Here is a 17,454-nt window from a genome sequence, read left to right on the forward strand (position 1 = left end):
CCTGGCCACCCTGATGCCATGCAGGGAGCAGCCCTAGAATTATTCAGACCCTTTCCAGCTTGAAATCAGTAGTGAGTCATATCCAGAAAGAATTATGTTCATTTGAGGCATTATTTAAACTCTCACCTTGGCATCTCCAATTGATTTTATTTCAAAACAAGTTTTTCTTTGTAAAACAAAAGGATAACAAGTATGGGCAAGGGAGTTGAGAGGATATAAAAATTGTTTCTTGTTAGCAAGTGTTAATGTAATAAAGTCAGGAAAAATGCCTACTGAGCAGTCACACAGAGCCAGAGACTGAGTCTAAAATCATAATCAGATTAGGTTTTGATTTCCAGATAGGGTTATTTTTGACATTAAATTAATGTCAGATGCATTTGAGTTTATCTTTAAAGAGGAAAATAATTTGGTAAGTTTGAGCTTTACTTTGGTTATCCATCTGATTTATGTGTGGGGACTCTTGTGAGAAGAAAAGGGAAAAGGGGATGAAATAGTATCCCAGGAATTCTTGGGAGGAAAACAGATATACTAAGTCCATTGTGTTTTTCCTGGCCTCAAGTTTCTAATCCAATTGATTGGACTTCCCGGTTTATATGTTCCTGACTTTTTGACCTCCTATTCTTGAAAGAGCAGAGTTTATGCCATAGAGAGAAGGGCTTTCCAAAGCACTGCTTTTGTGTTTCCTCTTACATTTCCAAGGCAAATATGGAGAAGAGAGTGGCCTGGTTTTCAGGTATGTGTGTTTGCTTTGAGAAAATAAAATATAATATTTATAAAATAATTTCTGTAGGTGATACAGTCAAAGCTTATTTAAAAATGGTATAAATAAAGCAGTCCTTTGGTTTTGATTCATCTTGGTTTTAAAAGTGGTTTTGGTTTTTGAAGAGTGTCTTGAGAATTTAACAACCATTTATGGACTTTTTATGGGGAAATGCATTCAGAAATAGCTCCCAAAAATAGCATTCATGAGACAGGATGGCTCCTCTTTATATAATAGAGACAGTCTTTGAAGATGCCTTTTAATAGTTTTGCCTTTTTCTTGCACTCACACCAAATGTCCTGCTGTCTAGGTGCTCCACAGAGGTCCCGGCCCCACCTCTCTTCATCACACAGCGCAAGTGCTTTTGCCTCTCCTAAAATGATGCGCACGTGCCCTTCTCTCTATGTGGAAGGTCTGTCATCCTTTTGTCCACCTGGATGAGCATTGCTTAAAATTCTCCACCTCCAACTGTCTCCTCTCAGTCTCCCTCGCTCACTCAGTGGACACTGGTGCTTCTCCACCAGTACTGTCTGCTTCCTGGGCATCCTTTCTTTAGGCAGCTGTGTGGGTTTGTTTCTAAGCCTAAGATCACAATAGGCCACAGGCACCTGGAAAGCAAAGACCAGACCCTCTGAGTGTCTGTGTGCCTGCTGTATCCTGCCTGCCATAGTAAGAGTGATCAATAAGTCAATCAGTAAGTAAAGAAGGAAAGAACTGTTATTTTTAGAAACAACGTGTTCTGACTACCCTTAATTTAATTTACTTATCACTTTAAAAATTTTTACTTTTTATTAGTACATGTTTGCCATACATGACAATTACATTTGTTATGCGGAGTTGGTACATTTACATAACACATCTCAGTTCTTTTTACTTTCCCTTCTACTCCCTCCCCACCCCTCCATCTTTTGGTCTCCTTCCCATTTCAAAATCGGTCTCCCTATATCCTATTGTCTTTCTTTTATTTTGCTCTTCTTTTATATTTTTGATTTCTCATATAAGACTAACCATGCAATAGTGAAGCTTATGTATAATTTTATTTCACTTAACATTATAGTCTCCAGGTATGTTTCTACATATGACTCAAGTTTATACTTCTTTATGACAGAGTAGTACTCCATTTTATCTGAATACCACATTGTCTTATCCATTCATCTGTTGATGAACATATAGGCCCCTTCCAAAATGTGGCTGTTATGAATTGCACTGCTATAAATATAGTTATATGTGTGTCGCTGTATTATGATGTCTTTAACTCTTTAGGGAAGATGCCTAGAAGGAGAATGACTGAGTGAAATGGAATTTTACTTTGTTTCTGAGGACTCTCCACACTTACTTCCATAATGGTTGTACTAGTTGACATTCCCACCGACAATGTAGAGATGTTTTTTTCCCCATCAGCCTTATCAGAATTTGTTATTATAGTTACCCAGCATTTGTTATTACAGTCACTGAATCCTTGAGTTACAACCAGCCTGACATATGAACAACTTGGGTTACACATGGAATTTTAGTTAATTTATGTCCGAAATCTTGAGTTATGACCCAAATGTCAGCCACTTGGGCTTCCAGATAGTGTCAGGCACAGATTTAACCCTTAAAGAGTTCTGGAAAGAACATTACCACATCCTTTCCTGTGTGGTGTTAATTGACGAATCCTGGGCCAATGTCTCTCTAAGGACACTGAGATCTGCTTGGAAGAAAGCATGGCCTAAAATTATTCAGGAGAGAGACTTTGAAGGCAGTTGACCAACTTAAGTTACGACCAGCCCTCGGGAACGAATTGAGTTTGTAAGTCAAGGTCCACTGTATTAGTCCTCTATCACAGCGACAGCTGACAAAAATTTTTTCCCATTCTTAGGCTATCTCTTCACTCACTCTGTGGTTGTTTCCTTTGCTGTGCAGAAGCTTTTTATTTGATATGATCCCACTTGCTCATTTTTATTATTTTTGTGTGCTTGGGGTTCTGTTCAGAGGGTCCTTGCCTACACCTCTGTCTTCAAGAGTCTTACCTATTTTGTCTTCCAGAGATTTAAATATTTGTTTTAACATTTACATCTTTGATCCATTTTTATTTTAGTTTAGTACATAAGGGCATAGATTCAATCTTCTGCATACAGATAGCTAGTTTTCCCTGCACCTTTTATTTAAAAAGCTATCTTTCCTCTAGTGTATCTTTTGGCCCCTTTGTTAAAGATGAGATAGCTGAATGTCCCTGGGTTTCTTTCTGCATCCTCTATTCTGTTCATTGATCTACCTGTCTGTTTTTGTGACAGTATTGTGCTGTTTTTTCTTTAATCACTGTAGCTTTGTAATATAACTTGAAATCCAGGATAGTGATGCCTCCTGCTTTTCTCTTGTTACCTAGGATTGTTTTCTCCAGTTCTGTAAGGAATGCTATTCATACCTCTTACTCTGTTACAGGGGATTGTACTGAAATATTTTTCTGCCTTTTACAAAAGCAAATGGCTCAGATTAAGCAAGAGAGAAAAGAAAAAGAAACAATAGAGAGGGGGAAAAACCCTAAAAAAACAATTAAACAAATCCTAAACACATAAGAATGGTCCTTTAGACGATCTTTGTGTAAATATTGATGAGTATCCACAGTAAAACAGTTCCCATAGACATCCCTTTTATGTATGGGAGAGAGGAACATGTGGAGCCAGGAGGGAAGGGGTTAAAGATAAACTTCCTTACCACCTGGGAGGGATTCTGCATCCAGATATAGTAGATGGACCTGGTATCTCTGGTTGTAGTACTGCACATTAGCTAGCAGCAGGTAGCCAGAAATATTACATGCATCTCCTGCCATACCTCTAATCTTGTTGTTCGTATTTCAGATAACTATAAAATTGGCAGTTTTGTCTTCAGAGGTAGAATATGAGTAGTGGTAGGTCTAATGATTTTGTAGTAACTTATGAGAAATTTTTGGATGTTTCAAATTGGTGCTTAAAGTTAGGAAACATAAGTAAAGTTTGGTTGGCAAGTGTGACTTTGCAGTTAGAACTAACTTTGCAGAAGCAGAATTATAATAACAAATGATGTGCTACATGACTCACATGCCTTAGCATATTTAATCATCAAAAAAACCTGGGGATGTACTATGTTACCAGTCCCAATTTCCAGGCCAGAAAAAAATTAGATAATTTTAGTAAGTCATGGAGGGTAGACTCAAAGCAAGACTTATTATCTTTCTCACTATATTATATAAGTTCTTTCAGCAGAACATTTCCAGTTTGTACCATAGTGCTATGGTTGGCTTAGCTCAACCTGATATAGTAGGGCACCAAAACTGGCTTCAGTCAGTGAAAAGGTCCTAGAGAAAAAGCAGAAGCAGAAATAAATGCCAAAGAGAAGATGCTCATAGATATGACTAATTCTAAATCATAATTTTAAAATCATATTTACATATAAGAGGAAAATATAATAATTAGATACTTAATGGGTTCTGTGGAAGTTACTAGAGTAAATTTCTTTAACCATTTCTCTCTAATTTCTACAATTGTTAATCTTAGGCACTCTTTTACTTAAATTGTCTCACCACAGTCTCTGCAGGCAGTGGGGAAAGTGTGTGGCTACAACATGAACCCCATCACATCTCTTCAGGCTTTAGTTACGATTAGCATTGACTGGGAGACAAATGTTAACAGATTTATGAGGAATGAAATCAAGACATTTTTAGTTTACACTGGCAAATATTATTGTGTGTTTACTATTTTGCCAAACATTGTGCCAGTCAAGATTCAATTCCTGCCTTCAAAGCGTTCTTTTATGCAGGTTGGAAAAGACATATAAATCAGTAACCATAACACAGCATGATAAACCCTATTTTAAATGCATGTGTGCCTCAGTGAAAAGAAAGGACAGTTTTGGGGTCTTCTAATGTCCAACAGCTTGTTGTGTATTGGATTAATACTTAAAGTTTGCATGCTGCTTTAAGTTCAGAATTGTGATAAAACTATGAGTAGCTTAGAAGATTAATTTTAAAACTGAGTCTGAAAATAAGTGCATCTTTTGATGGAGGAATACCCAGAATTCTGACCACATATGCTCACTAAGAAGCTGAAGGACCAGTAAATGTTAAAAGTCAATCCATTGGCAATAGTACTCACCTCATATGTGTGTAAGATACTCTGAATAGCCATTGTGAGACAGTAGGAATAAAGTTGGAAAACCGTGTAGGCAAATAAATCATCAAGCAGAATAATTTTATAGGTGGAAATGGTTTGTGAAGAAAATCTAGGCCGTCACTATGCAAAAAAAAGGAAACCAAGATCTGGCAGTAAAAAATTAATTTTTCCAAATGTTATAATCCAATTACTGGCTGGTGGACAGTACAGTGAGTGTATCTGTGAATTCCAGAGACTTGTAGCTTGGGCTCTGCCATGTACTGGCTGGGTTGACTTAAGTAAGTTATGTAAACTCCCTGTTACTCAGTTTCCTCATCTATATACTGAAAGTAATACTACAGCATGTGCTGTTAAAAAAATGAGGGAAGATTTAAATGAACTCATGCAAATTAATTGGGATCATAACAAGAGCTTGGTAAATACCATTTGTTCTATTACTGCATTGATATTTTTTCTGCAAAAGGAAAGAAGTAAAATTAGGTTTTGTTCATTTTTGTTACTCTGATGCATAAAGAAATCTCTTTTTAGATCTGTGTGCTCACATAATGTTCTTACTTCCTCTTCATATCTCTTCTTTCAGGGCTAAGGAGATTAAGATCAAGTTGGGAATTCTTCTCCAGAAGCCAGACTCAGCTCTTGACCTTGTCATTCCGTACAATGAGAAGCTGGAGAAACCAGCCAAGACTCAAAAGTGAGTCATAAATATGGACTTCACTCATTGTCTTCTAGATGATGGCTATTTTTCAAGTGTAGAGCACCATCCCTCATCTGTAGAACTATCCCCTTCCATTACTCACTGAGTATCATAAAAGGCCTCAGGGAGTTGCTTTGAAGAAAAGTACATTTTTTTTTTTTTTTTTTTTTTTTACTGCTCCATGTCTGTTGTATAATATTGGATACTGGCAAAATACTAAAAATAAAAATTAATTAAAAAGTTAAAAATATATTCCTGCCTTACCATTGGAAAGACAGCTCGTACTTTATAAAATGGCATCGGCCATCTTCTCAATTTTTTACCCACAAAGTTGTGGCAAAAATAAATGATCATTTACTGCCTTGGATCAGGAAATCATCCCTGATCCAGTTAATCATGAGCCTTGCATGCTTATCTGATAAGGTACTCTCCAAGGCCACCACCTCAAGATGGGGATGCAAATCAGAGCTGCTTCCCAGGAAGATGCTAAGGAAAAGAAGCAATTTTTTTTTTTTTATTGAGTTTATTGGTACATTTAGGGATACAGTACAGTTACATTCATTGTTGGGATCATGTACCTTTACATGGCAAGTCTTGATTCTCATTTTTTCCCCTTACCTCTGCCCTCCCTTCACCCCCTCCTCCCCTCCCCATCTACAAACACTTTATTTTCATCTTTTCATTCTCTCACATTTTTTTCTAGGAAAAGAAGCAATTTAAGATAAACAGTTTCTTCTCCAGTATAGTGTCCCATCTAGGTCTAACAGGGGAAGAAACAACTGTTACCTAAGGGAGGATTGAGTACTTGACTATTTCTCTTTAATGCACACTGGACATTTTTTTCAATCTATAAATTAATATTCCTGAAAGGGATCTCTCACCCTCTCATTAGTACACCACCTCTGCCCCACATACTGCCATCGTGCTTAAAGAAATACACTCCATCTTCCCTTTAAGACAGAGATAACCATAAAAAATCAGGAAACGAGGTAGAAGAAAAACAAAATGTGTTCAAACTCCTTCAGTCTGCTATCTAAAACCTTCAAGAACACAGAACTGTGGTGAAAATAGCAGTGACTTTTAACTCGGATTTCTCTTTTTAAATTTAACATTTGTGTGAATTGGTCAACCAGTCTTTTGTCCCAGTGACCTTCAATTTAATACAGTTGGACTGGTTAGGGGATATAGAAATGAGATGTTCTTTTTTAAAGTCATTTTCATCAACCTAAGTGGCTATTTCCATTCTCTTTTATTACTTCAAAGTGATCTCAATCTGGAAGTGAGGTCTAACTGAATTTTCTCCCTTTAAAAGGGAGAAGCTAATTGTATGTGAAGCAGCAGCAAGCACTAGTGGAGAGTAAGAACCACATTTTTTAGCAGCAACAGATTAAAAGGTCTATTTTGAAGTAAACAACATGATGATTATTGATTTGTTGGGATTAACTTTAAAAAATATAGTGGTACATTTCCTACCTTAATTTTCTACATTAACAACCCACATAAGCACTTGAACTATTTGGCTTAAGGGATGCAGAGAAAAACTATTTTGGAAGAAACCTGGGCATGACATTTACTGGATTACTTGCTTCTTTTGTCTTCCTTTTGCTTTCTTTTTCCCGAAGTTTGAACTGTTTTTAGAAAAAGCTTTCATATCCCTAGGGAATATTTGAATGTGTCAACTGCATTTTTAACAGTGACCAATAAAAGAGCTTCCCCCTGTCCTCTGAACCCTTAAACTACATTCCATGTCTCTTGGGCAAATTTCAGTGCCTTTTACCTGACAAGGAAAACTGATGTTCTTCATGCACTCTGTTAATCTCTTCTCTACTTTAAAACTTCCCTGCATATTCTCTTCTTGCAGAAGAGAAAATAAGCCTTCTCTTGACTGAAAGTATTTTTATCCTCCCCTTCCCCACCTTTTTACAGCTGTCAACATCAGTATAATTCCTTTTTTAGGAGTATTTTCTATTTTTAAGGCACTTTTAAATTCTCATTTGATTAAAAATTTGGACCATTAAAAAATTTAGAGAAAAGCTAACTATATCCTTACCACCCAAAGCTAGCTTCTGTTATCATTTCAATTTTCTTAATTGCTCTTTTTCTCTCTCAACCATTTCCATTAGGAAGTAACAAGTACCTATATCCACTCTGATAAATACTTTCCCAGCCCTTCTTTGTTTCTATTCTTATGCCTTTCTCTTGCTTTCATTCACTCCAAAAATAGAAGTTTATACTCAGTTTCCAATATTTGCTTTATCTCCTTATCAGATTTAAACTTTACCTCCTCACCGGTTATCTCAAAAGAATCATCTTTGAGTTTTTGCGGCATTGACTACTGTCTACCTCCTTGACCAAACACTCTTCTTTAACTTCTGATCCTGTGATCCTGTGTTCTTCCCCTCCTTCTTTTCCTCTAAATTCTTCCACTTTGGCCTGTTCTCTGAATCTGAGTATTCCCTAAGGTCTGACGTAGGTCTTCCTAAAAAGCAATAAACAAAATTAATAAACTATATAAGTTTATGATAAATGTTTCCATGGCTTACTATATAATCAATTGCAAAATGTTAAGAGCAGAAATAGATATTCTTATAGTATTTCTTTATACCATAAATGTCCTCTTCTCCCATCCCATCAGTCTTTCATCGTTTGTTGTTGTGATGGTGGTGGTTGTTACCACTTTTGAACTCGAGGATGACTTCCACACTAGCCTGCTAGTGAAGAAAAGTTATGGTATATTGTCACCCACTTCACTTCAAAGTAAGCCTTGATGTGAGGAATAAAGACATACATGCAATTTTGGTCTCCGTATGGACATTGAAAAGTAGCCTTTAAAAGTAACTCATTAATAATGCCCATGTCACTGTTGACTACGGGGTAAAAGCTCAATAAACATTCATGAACTTGAGACTTGAACAGAAAGCACTGTAGGGCAGGAAGGGAGAGCAGAGTAGGCACTTGCAAATGCCATTAACAATTTGAGGTTCATTTACACCTTTCAACAACAAGAACATATGGCAGCATTGATTATCAGGGAAATTTAGATACACTCCAGGTACTGTGTAGGTTCAAAATCAAAGCATAATTCAACAGTTGGTTCTTAGAGAAGTTAAAACATTTTTCATGATTACAGCCAATACATGTCAGAGTTGCCAGCACGTGTAGTAATGGTTCATTGGACTAGTCGTTGAAGTATAAGTTTTGAGTCATTTGTAGCGTTCAACAGCCAGGATAACTCTGGGAAAAATGAGCCATCATTCATTTCCTTATCATTTTGACACATTTATTGTAGGGTGTCCTGTACTGCATCCTGCTCCTGACTATTCTTAAGTCCATAAATGTTTATTGAGCCCTTATCTCATAGCCAACAGTGACTGGAGCACCTTGGATGGGAGACAGATGGGTTGGGGCTGGGTGAAGGTAAAGAAAATCTACCATATTTTGATGTAGGCCAAAAATTGTACATACACATTTGATTTTTCACAAAAAGACTCATTTATTATACACTCATATTGTTGGAGATATACAATACAATATGGTAGAGTGACGAAAGTTCTCTATGAATGACAAGGTATTTCTATAGGTAGTGGGTGTACCAAAGTCATGAAAAAGGTTCAACAAGTAAAATGAGATAAGAGTGAAAAAAAAGAGCACTTCAAGCCAAGATGGTCACTTTCTAAACTGGGTGTTATTTTCATAGAGCCTCAGAAAAAAAACCATAGTTAATCATTTCTTAAGTGCTTATTTTGCTTTTCATTTGACCTAGCTTCCTCTCACTCCCTTATAATCACTCATAGCCTACCCTCTAGGGTCAGCTGTGACCTGCAAGCCAGGATGGTTATTGGTCATTTAGACCTGCATCTATCTTGTTTCTAAATAAGTCTGATTTAATGAGGGCTGGCAAATTCTGAGAAACAGGACAGGATGAACCGCTGCTACCTCCTAGGCTGCTAATCAGAACACTAGGCTACACACCGTGGGAGACATGCCTTGCTTGACTATGTCCTAAAATCAATGTGGACTAATATCACCCCCAAACAGGCTATGCACATATCCTTTTAAGGAATTTAATTTCAGCTGTGATATGAGGCTAATACTGACCATTACTTTTGTTCTAATAATACTATTTGAGACAAATTGGATCTAGTAACGTGCTTAAGTTTGGTGCACCTGTTCATGTCATTGCTCCTTCCTAGGCTCTTCTTAACCAACCAGAGCGATGAAAAGGGCAGGAGTGTGATATCAATCTATGACAATATTTATAAAATGAGACAATTCAGTGGATGAAACTAGCTGTTTGCTCTGAGCTAATTTATTTTGTTCAGTAATTTATTATCCTGTCCGTCCTGTGAACTGTTGGACTTAGTGATTGTCTATTATGTGCAAAATATTAAACCCACTGTAGTGAAGAAATTAAGATGGGAAAGGCCTGTGCTAAATCTGTAGGCATGAAATAATATTTAGGAAAAGTTCTCAGGATAAAGTAATACAGAAGAACCAAAAGGAGTTACTGACCTGTAGAAAATATGTCCACTTTTTTTGGTTAGCAAGAAAATGAACCAGAAAAATACAGGAACACACTTGTAACCCCATAGTCATGCAATTTTCCTCTCTTTATACATGTTTATATACTTTTCATGTCTCTTTATATAAGCTAGAGGAAAGTTGAAGGAGGGAAAGTAGTTACTTGTTACAAGTAAATCCATAATATTTATACTTCTGGACAGAAAAGCAGAAATCACATAAGATTATTTCACCACATTTGTTGTCCTTGGTTTTGCTGAGTTTAACTTTCAAAGTGTAAACACAAAACTTTAGGAAAAATCATTTATTCAGGACAATCTGCACATATTCTGCAATGCAGAACAGAGGAGTTAGGGAATTGTCACAATTCTTTAGTCAAAACACCTACTGTTGTCATGGACTCTTTATATAGATAAAATGAGGCTGAATCTGAGCCAGCAAAGTGAAGAGTAGGTTGAGGAATTGTCTTAACTTCAGTTGCTAAGTTGAATAGTTAAAACCCAAAAATATTTCATAAAAACTAGAAGCAAGAATTTTCCTGGATTACCTGGATGGTCGATAAATGATATGAATTACAAAATATCCCAACTTGGGAAAAACATTTCCATTGGACTTCATAGTCTAATAAAGGCTTTGTCAATGAAGAGTTCAGGACACAACACAGGAAGCGTTCAGGGTGGGGGAAGTTGGCCATTTCTCAGGCAGCACTGGGTCCATTGGAACATCTGTGGGAGAATGGGTGGTTAAAATGGAAAAGGCTGTGGATTCCTGCATTTGTAAATGTTAAAATAAAAGCAGCCTAACAGGAAATTGTTGACTGTTACCTTCTTTTGAGTCAGCATCCCAAACACTTGTGTACAACACTCTGATTCAGGATGTTTTGACCAGTTTTCTTCTGAATCTTTCTAAAGTATCACCCTGTCCCAATTGAGCAAGGAATATATATATATATATATGCTTGCTATGATTACACTCCCGACATGAGGCAAAGTTATACATACCATCTGCCACTAGCCCTAATAAGCCAGCCTTGGGATACAGCTGTGGAACCAAATCCTCTTCACTAATTAAATCAAGTTGTTAATGAGCATCCCTATAGCAAGTCAACTGGATTTCATTAAGTTATGTTTGGAATAAAGACCACAGTTGGAGCCATTGTCATGGGATATGCAGAGATCTCAAGACATAACTTCATGGCTAATAGAGTCTATTTCTGAAAATGAATAGACTTTACCAAATTGCTCAAAAAGGAAGGAAGATATACAGTACTATATAGGTATAGGAAAGCAAACCAGCTAACCAGACCCAGTTAGAAAAAAGCCAAGTATTCTTTTCCTGAGGGTAGGTGATCAATTGTATTATTTCTAAGAACAGGTCAAGTCATTGTATATTTGGTAAACTTCTCACTTCTGTCATCACCTTTTTCTATCCTTGTTCTTGCTTTAGACCCTCACCGGATGAGGTCCTGCAGTGGCGGGATTCCCTGGACAAGCTCCTGCAAAACAACTGTAAGTTCACAGTGTTTTATATGAGGGTCAAAATAAGGACGGAGACGCAAAACAGCTTTCGATTTCCTGTGTCCCTCTTCCCCATTTTTGACCTTTCTTCTTCGGTTTTCACGGTGGTAGTAACAAGAGAAAGGTACCAAGGGAGTGTGCTTATGGAGCTGGTTATAAGAGTAACGTGTTGTGGGACAAAGTCAACATAAGGTGTGCTGAAGATGCATATGGGAGGTTTGGTTCCCACCACTCCTGTTTACCTCTGTGAGGCAGAACAAGTGGCTTGACTTGTGTGCTTCTCTTCCAACCCCCTTTCTACTTCTCCTTCTTCTAAGAGGCAGGGAATCACTATATTGTCCAGGCTAGCCTCAAGTTTCTTGGGCTCAATGAGCCCTCCTGTCTCAGCCTATCAAGTAGCCAGGACTACAGACATGTGCCACCATGTTTGGTTGACCTGCTTGCTTCAAACTAGAAAAACTGCTTTTCCCTATTTAGTCTACTAATGGATTAGTAAAGTTTGGATATAGCAACGTAAAGATTTCTGGGGAAAGTCAGGGGCAGTAATCTGTTCAAACTAGAAATTGTTCTTGTGACTTAACAATGGATTATCAGATCCCTCTTCCTCAGTTTCTCCTTTTGTCAGCATGCCCGTTACATCTCATTCAATATATAATAAAGGTGCCGATCCCTATAGAAACTCTTTCAAGCCAAATCCAATAAAATCAATACAATAATGAGTACTATTTTCCTTCTGATCAGAAATCTTTACTAATTTCCAAGGTGTAGAGCAGTGGTGGAGAACTTATGACATGAATGTTATTGTATTTTTCTTTTAAGACAAAATGTGTTTATATGTAAGTTGTTTTCTCTATGCTAAAACCCCAGTATGCAGGTTTAATTGCAGCATTGGCACTTTTCCAATGAATAAGTGGGTTTGAGGTTTTAATTTGGTACTTAGTCTCTAAAAGGTTCAACATCACTGTCATCGGGCATCAAGTTCAAATTTCTAATGTTTATTTTTCACTATGACAACTATATGGCTGACCTTTAGGCAAATTAAACTATTGTCAATTTCCATAGGATCTCTGCTTGTAATCTCTTTGGCTGGAATACCATGTCTAACTGTTGAAATTCTCCCTCTTTTGTAATATAATCTGAATACTAAAAGCCTAGTTTTCCTTGACCATCCAAACTGAATTATCTATCCTCTGAACTTCCACAGCCATTGTTTTGGTTTGGTTTGGTTTAACAGTAGCAAAGATTTATTAGAGGTAGGAAAAGAAATAGGCTCTGCAGCGTGAGTTTGGGCCAAGTAAAAGCAGGAAAAGAAGTATACCCCACAGCATGAGGATGGGCCCTCTAGGCAAGAGAGAACACAGTGGCCCCACAACCGTTAGCTATCACATTCTTTATGCCACTTAATTGTTAACTGTTTTGTATTCTGTTTGTAGTTCTCTTCCTTCTGTGATAGATTACTAGCTCACTGACAGCCAGGACTTCAGTCTTTTTCATCCAGATAATTTCACAACAGGAAGTGCATAGAATGAAGAAAACAAACATTTGTTGACTAATTCACTCTAAAATAATGATTCAACTTTAAATTCCAGCCCATATTTCTTCCTAGTAACAACAAGAAAGGAATATAAAACTTTGTTAAATGCTTAGCAAAAATGAGGACTTACAAAGTATTTCTTTTCACATCATCATGATGATTAATGGGCAAAGAGTAGATAACAAAGAATGTATGTTGAATTATATATGAATACTTTTTGTCTTGTTTTTGATAGACTGTCTTCTACTGGCAATAGAACCAAACTCTTACCAAAACCTCTAACCTGGAATTTTTCCAGTTGTATTCATTTCTGATTCTCTTTTTATTTTTTTTGCTAAACAGTGTACTGTGCTCTGATACATAAAAGGTATTCAGTGAATATTTATTAATTGAATGAAAGAGTGAATTAATTAACTATTTTTGCTTCTTGGCACCTAGAAATTCCATAAAGTTGGGTAGAGAAACATTATGTTTATTAACTGATATATTGTCATCCCCATATTGGAACCAATAAGTTTGACAGATGACATGTTGATAAATTATCAATAGTAAATATCCTGGGTACAAATATTTGTTATTATTATTTAAAAATGTGAGTTGGCAGAGCTGTTTTCATGTATTTAAAATGGCTAAGGAGGAGGTTAAATACAATAATTCTTAGAGCTACATACTCTCTTATTTCAGGGTTTTAGGAGACAGAGAGTTGTTGGGAATGCAAACTAGGGGTAAGGGTGAGCTAGAGGCACTTAATGTCAACCCTATAGTGTTTGTTTAGGAAGCAAAGTCTTTTAGCTTGCAAACAGATGGTTATCCTGTGTGAGCTTGAATCCTAACATTCTCATAGCAATATTTTCTACTTCTCAGAGAGAAAAAATAGTGTGTGTGTATAGATATGTATATACATGTATATATGTATGTACATGTATATATGTATATATTCATATATGTACATATCTGTATATATGTGTGTACATCAATAATGTTCATATTTCATCTAGTTGTATGATTATATTTTAATTTATATATGTCTTTACATTTATGTGAGTGTATAATCTTAAATTTGAGATAATTAAGTAATTTATATTTCTGATGATTTAACACTTAATTTCCCCTAAGCAATAAACAGCAATAGTCACAGGCATAGCGGTTCACAGTAGAATTCCTCCTTCTTTGAGAATGCAATGCCCGATGGTCCGACAAGAGTGTAGGAGCTGGGAGAGAGGCACAAGCACAGAAGCTTAGCAAGCTTGCACTGCTCACTTCCTGCTGTGTGAGCAGCCTCTCATAACAGCCCACAGACCAGTACCATCATAGACTAGGGGTTGGGAATCTCTGGTTCATGGTATGGCTATAGAATATCTCCCAGACATGAGGATACAGCCGTAAGTAAGACAGTCCTTCGCTTCTCAGTTTCTCTATTCTTACTGCCTTAGTCTCTCCTTTTTCTTTCTTTCTGTCTCTCTCCATCTCTGCTTCTCACCCTCTCTCTGCTTTCTACATTTCTCTGGCTATTCTTAGGTAAGAACCAGTGGAATGACACACAACCCAGATAATTCTGCCCAACACCATTCATTGACTTGGAGAAATTATATTTGACCTGTGTGCCTGGACATCAGCTAATATGCATCAAGTATACCTGAGAGCCAAATGTTATCTACTCAGTTCTTAGGCAATAGACTTAAACTAAATCATCTTAAACCAAGCCTACAACCAAAACATATCTAAGATTAGCTGTGATTGATGCAAAATAGATAAGGAAGACAGATAAATTTGAGAAATATTTCTTCTGGTATTTTGATTTGTTAGATTTAAACTTGAGGACAGTATCTTTTATTTATATTAAAAAATGGCATTGGTTACCATTTATTGCCAAAAGCATTCCTTAAATCAAATTTTTAAAAAATTTCTTGAGTGAGCATAAAATTAGTTGGTACTAAGATGCTGAAAAATAATAAAACAGTTAAGCTGTTACTCAATCTTTTCTAACTAGTAAGAGCCCTCTTACCTTTGTGCATTTCAAAAGTAATTTTAAGCAAGTATATCTGACTCTGTTCTAAAAACATACCAACTTTTTGCAAGTTTTTCCTTCAATTCTATACATGGCAGCATCTGTTTTCATTTTGTAGGCCTAAGGGGCACAGAACTAACATACTGTACTATAAACACAAAAAAAGATTACACACAGAAGCTTATATAAAATGGTGACACTGAATAATTCTCCCAAATAACCATAATTATGAGCAAAAAAAAGAATGAAACCCATCCCAGTAGCAGCATTGTTTTGTATGGGGTTTCACTTTTCCCAGGAGCTCGAAAAGGTCAGCACACTTCTTTGAGACTCCTTTGGGGTTTGGACTCTTCCATGGGGAATCAAGTAGCTGTGATTTCGGCTTATTACTTTGTTTTTATTATTGTATTCTCCTTTTGCTTTTTTCTTTAGTTTCTAGTTTTCCTCCTCTTTTTCTGGCTCATCTATCATCATCTTAATCAATGGCAACCATAATTGTTATTTAAGACCATAATTAGAATAATAAAAGCAGCAGTTGACATTTATTATTCATTATGTGCCACACACTATTCTAAACACTTTGCATATATTAACTTATTTAATGGTTGCAGTAATTTTAGAACTAAAAACAATTCCTGTTTTTCAGAAATGGAAACCGATTCAGAGATATCAGGTAGCTGGCCCAAAAAATAACATACTACAACAATATCAGAATCAGAAAATATTTTTCTTCAAAATTTGGGTCGTTTGGTTCTGTGAACTGGAAAGAAATATTTCCACTTATGTGTCCTACATAGTGCTGGGGGTGGGATGAAAAAGAAAAAGGCAAAGAGAAGTGAAATTCAAACTCGAAACTTGAAGAATTAATAGTGTTTACATAAGCAAACAATCCAAAAACAGAAAGTGATCTCTTCTCTCCTAATGACAAAAATCTTCAAGACAAAGCAGATAATTGTGGGTAATGAGGCAACATTTGAGTTTGGATTTTGAATGATGACAAAGAATAATTTAAAAATTTTTATGAATAATGAGGATGGAAACCAGCATGTATTGAGCTATACAGTGACAATTATGTTTGGCTACATATAACAGCTTTATGTGAATTATTTAATTCTTACCAAAACACATTCATATATATTCCATTACTATCACCATAGAACAGATGAGACAGCGGAGACTCTAAGAGATTGAAATAGTTGCCCAATTTATTGCACTAATAAAATGTGCCAGAATTCAGCCCTTGGCAGTCTTACCTCTAAAGCCCATGCTTTGAACCAAGAAGCAGTGTCATGGCACTTGTCAGTTATCAATGCCATTTTATTTTTTCCCCATCCCCTCTCACCTCTTATTGAAGAGATTTGTGCTAATCTAGTTTTCAGTGTTCTTTTCCCTTTATACCAAACAGACTTGTATAGTGCTCCTTTTATTCTCAAAGTGGTCCTAGGACATTTTAATTGTTTTCTTTGGTAAGGAGTCAATTCTAAATTATAATGTGAACCACAACTTGCAGTGTTTGCCCAAGAGCAGTGGATCATATGGGTTTCATCTGCTTCCTGGGTAGTGGATGTCTAAAGAGCTATGGTACAAATATTCTAAGGCTCCAGGTAGATTCAGTGGGTAAGAAGGTAGAGATCAATCAGCAGTGTATGCTGGGAACTCTATAGGAGTATAGGGTTGGCAGAGGAAGGTGGTTGGACGAAGAAGACTTATGTAGTCTTTGTAGAACAAAGATATCTGGCCTGAAGCCTTTTCAACTCTGTCTGGCCGAAGAGGACATCCTGAGGGGTGATGAGAATCAACAGAGAAAGACTGTGAAGAATGGACCAATAGAAAGCTGAGGAGGAGAAAATATTCAGAGAATGCTCAAAAACCAAATGAGAAGAACAATAGCTTTAAACATCTCCCAGACCCATAGGCTATCAAACCATTTTCTTTTGAATTTTGATTTAAAGTGTATACACTGACAAAAAGCCTTGGAACAATATTGTGGGATTCAATGAGAGTGATGAAACCAAAACCCAGGAAATGGACTCACTCCTGGGAAGTTATTTTCTGTGCTCTTTCCCTGGCTATATAACAAGAGTCTATATGGTTATGGGATCTTAAGAATGTGTCCTCAGGCCTTTCAGATATTTTTATCTTTACATTTTATAAAGATTTAGAATATGTGATACTCATAGTGTCCAATTGTCAGACTATGAAGCTAATGAGAATTATTTTGCCACTGGCTTATTCTATGCTTTTTTTTTTCCCCCCTGCAGTCTTCAATCTTTTTTTTTTTTTTTTTTAA

The 17,454-nt window shown here is 36.5% G+C and overlaps 1 protein-coding gene across 2 annotated transcripts in view; it reads left to right on the forward strand.

Moving 5' to 3' along the window:
* Positions 1–17,454, forward strand: part of Rgs5 (regulator of G protein signaling 5) — a 142,620-nt gene that overhangs the window by 112,961 nt on the left and 12,205 nt on the right. For both annotated transcript variants that reach the window (XM_033765681.1, XM_010621504.2), the window contains 2 exons: positions 5,471–5,581; positions 11,552–11,613. In XM_033765681.1, coding sequence (XP_033621572.1) covers positions 5,471–5,581; positions 11,552–11,613 — 173 coding nt within the window. The remainder of the gene's footprint in view (positions 1–5,470; positions 5,582–11,551; positions 11,614–17,454) is intronic.

This window comes from Fukomys damarensis, unplaced genomic scaffold (assembly GCF_012274545.1).
Source record: "Fukomys damarensis isolate Sample0158 unplaced genomic scaffold, DMR_v1.0_HiC HiC_scaffold_19, whole genome shotgun sequence".
In the NCBI taxonomy this organism is placed as follows: Eukaryota; Metazoa; Chordata; class Mammalia; order Rodentia; family Bathyergidae; genus Fukomys; species Fukomys damarensis.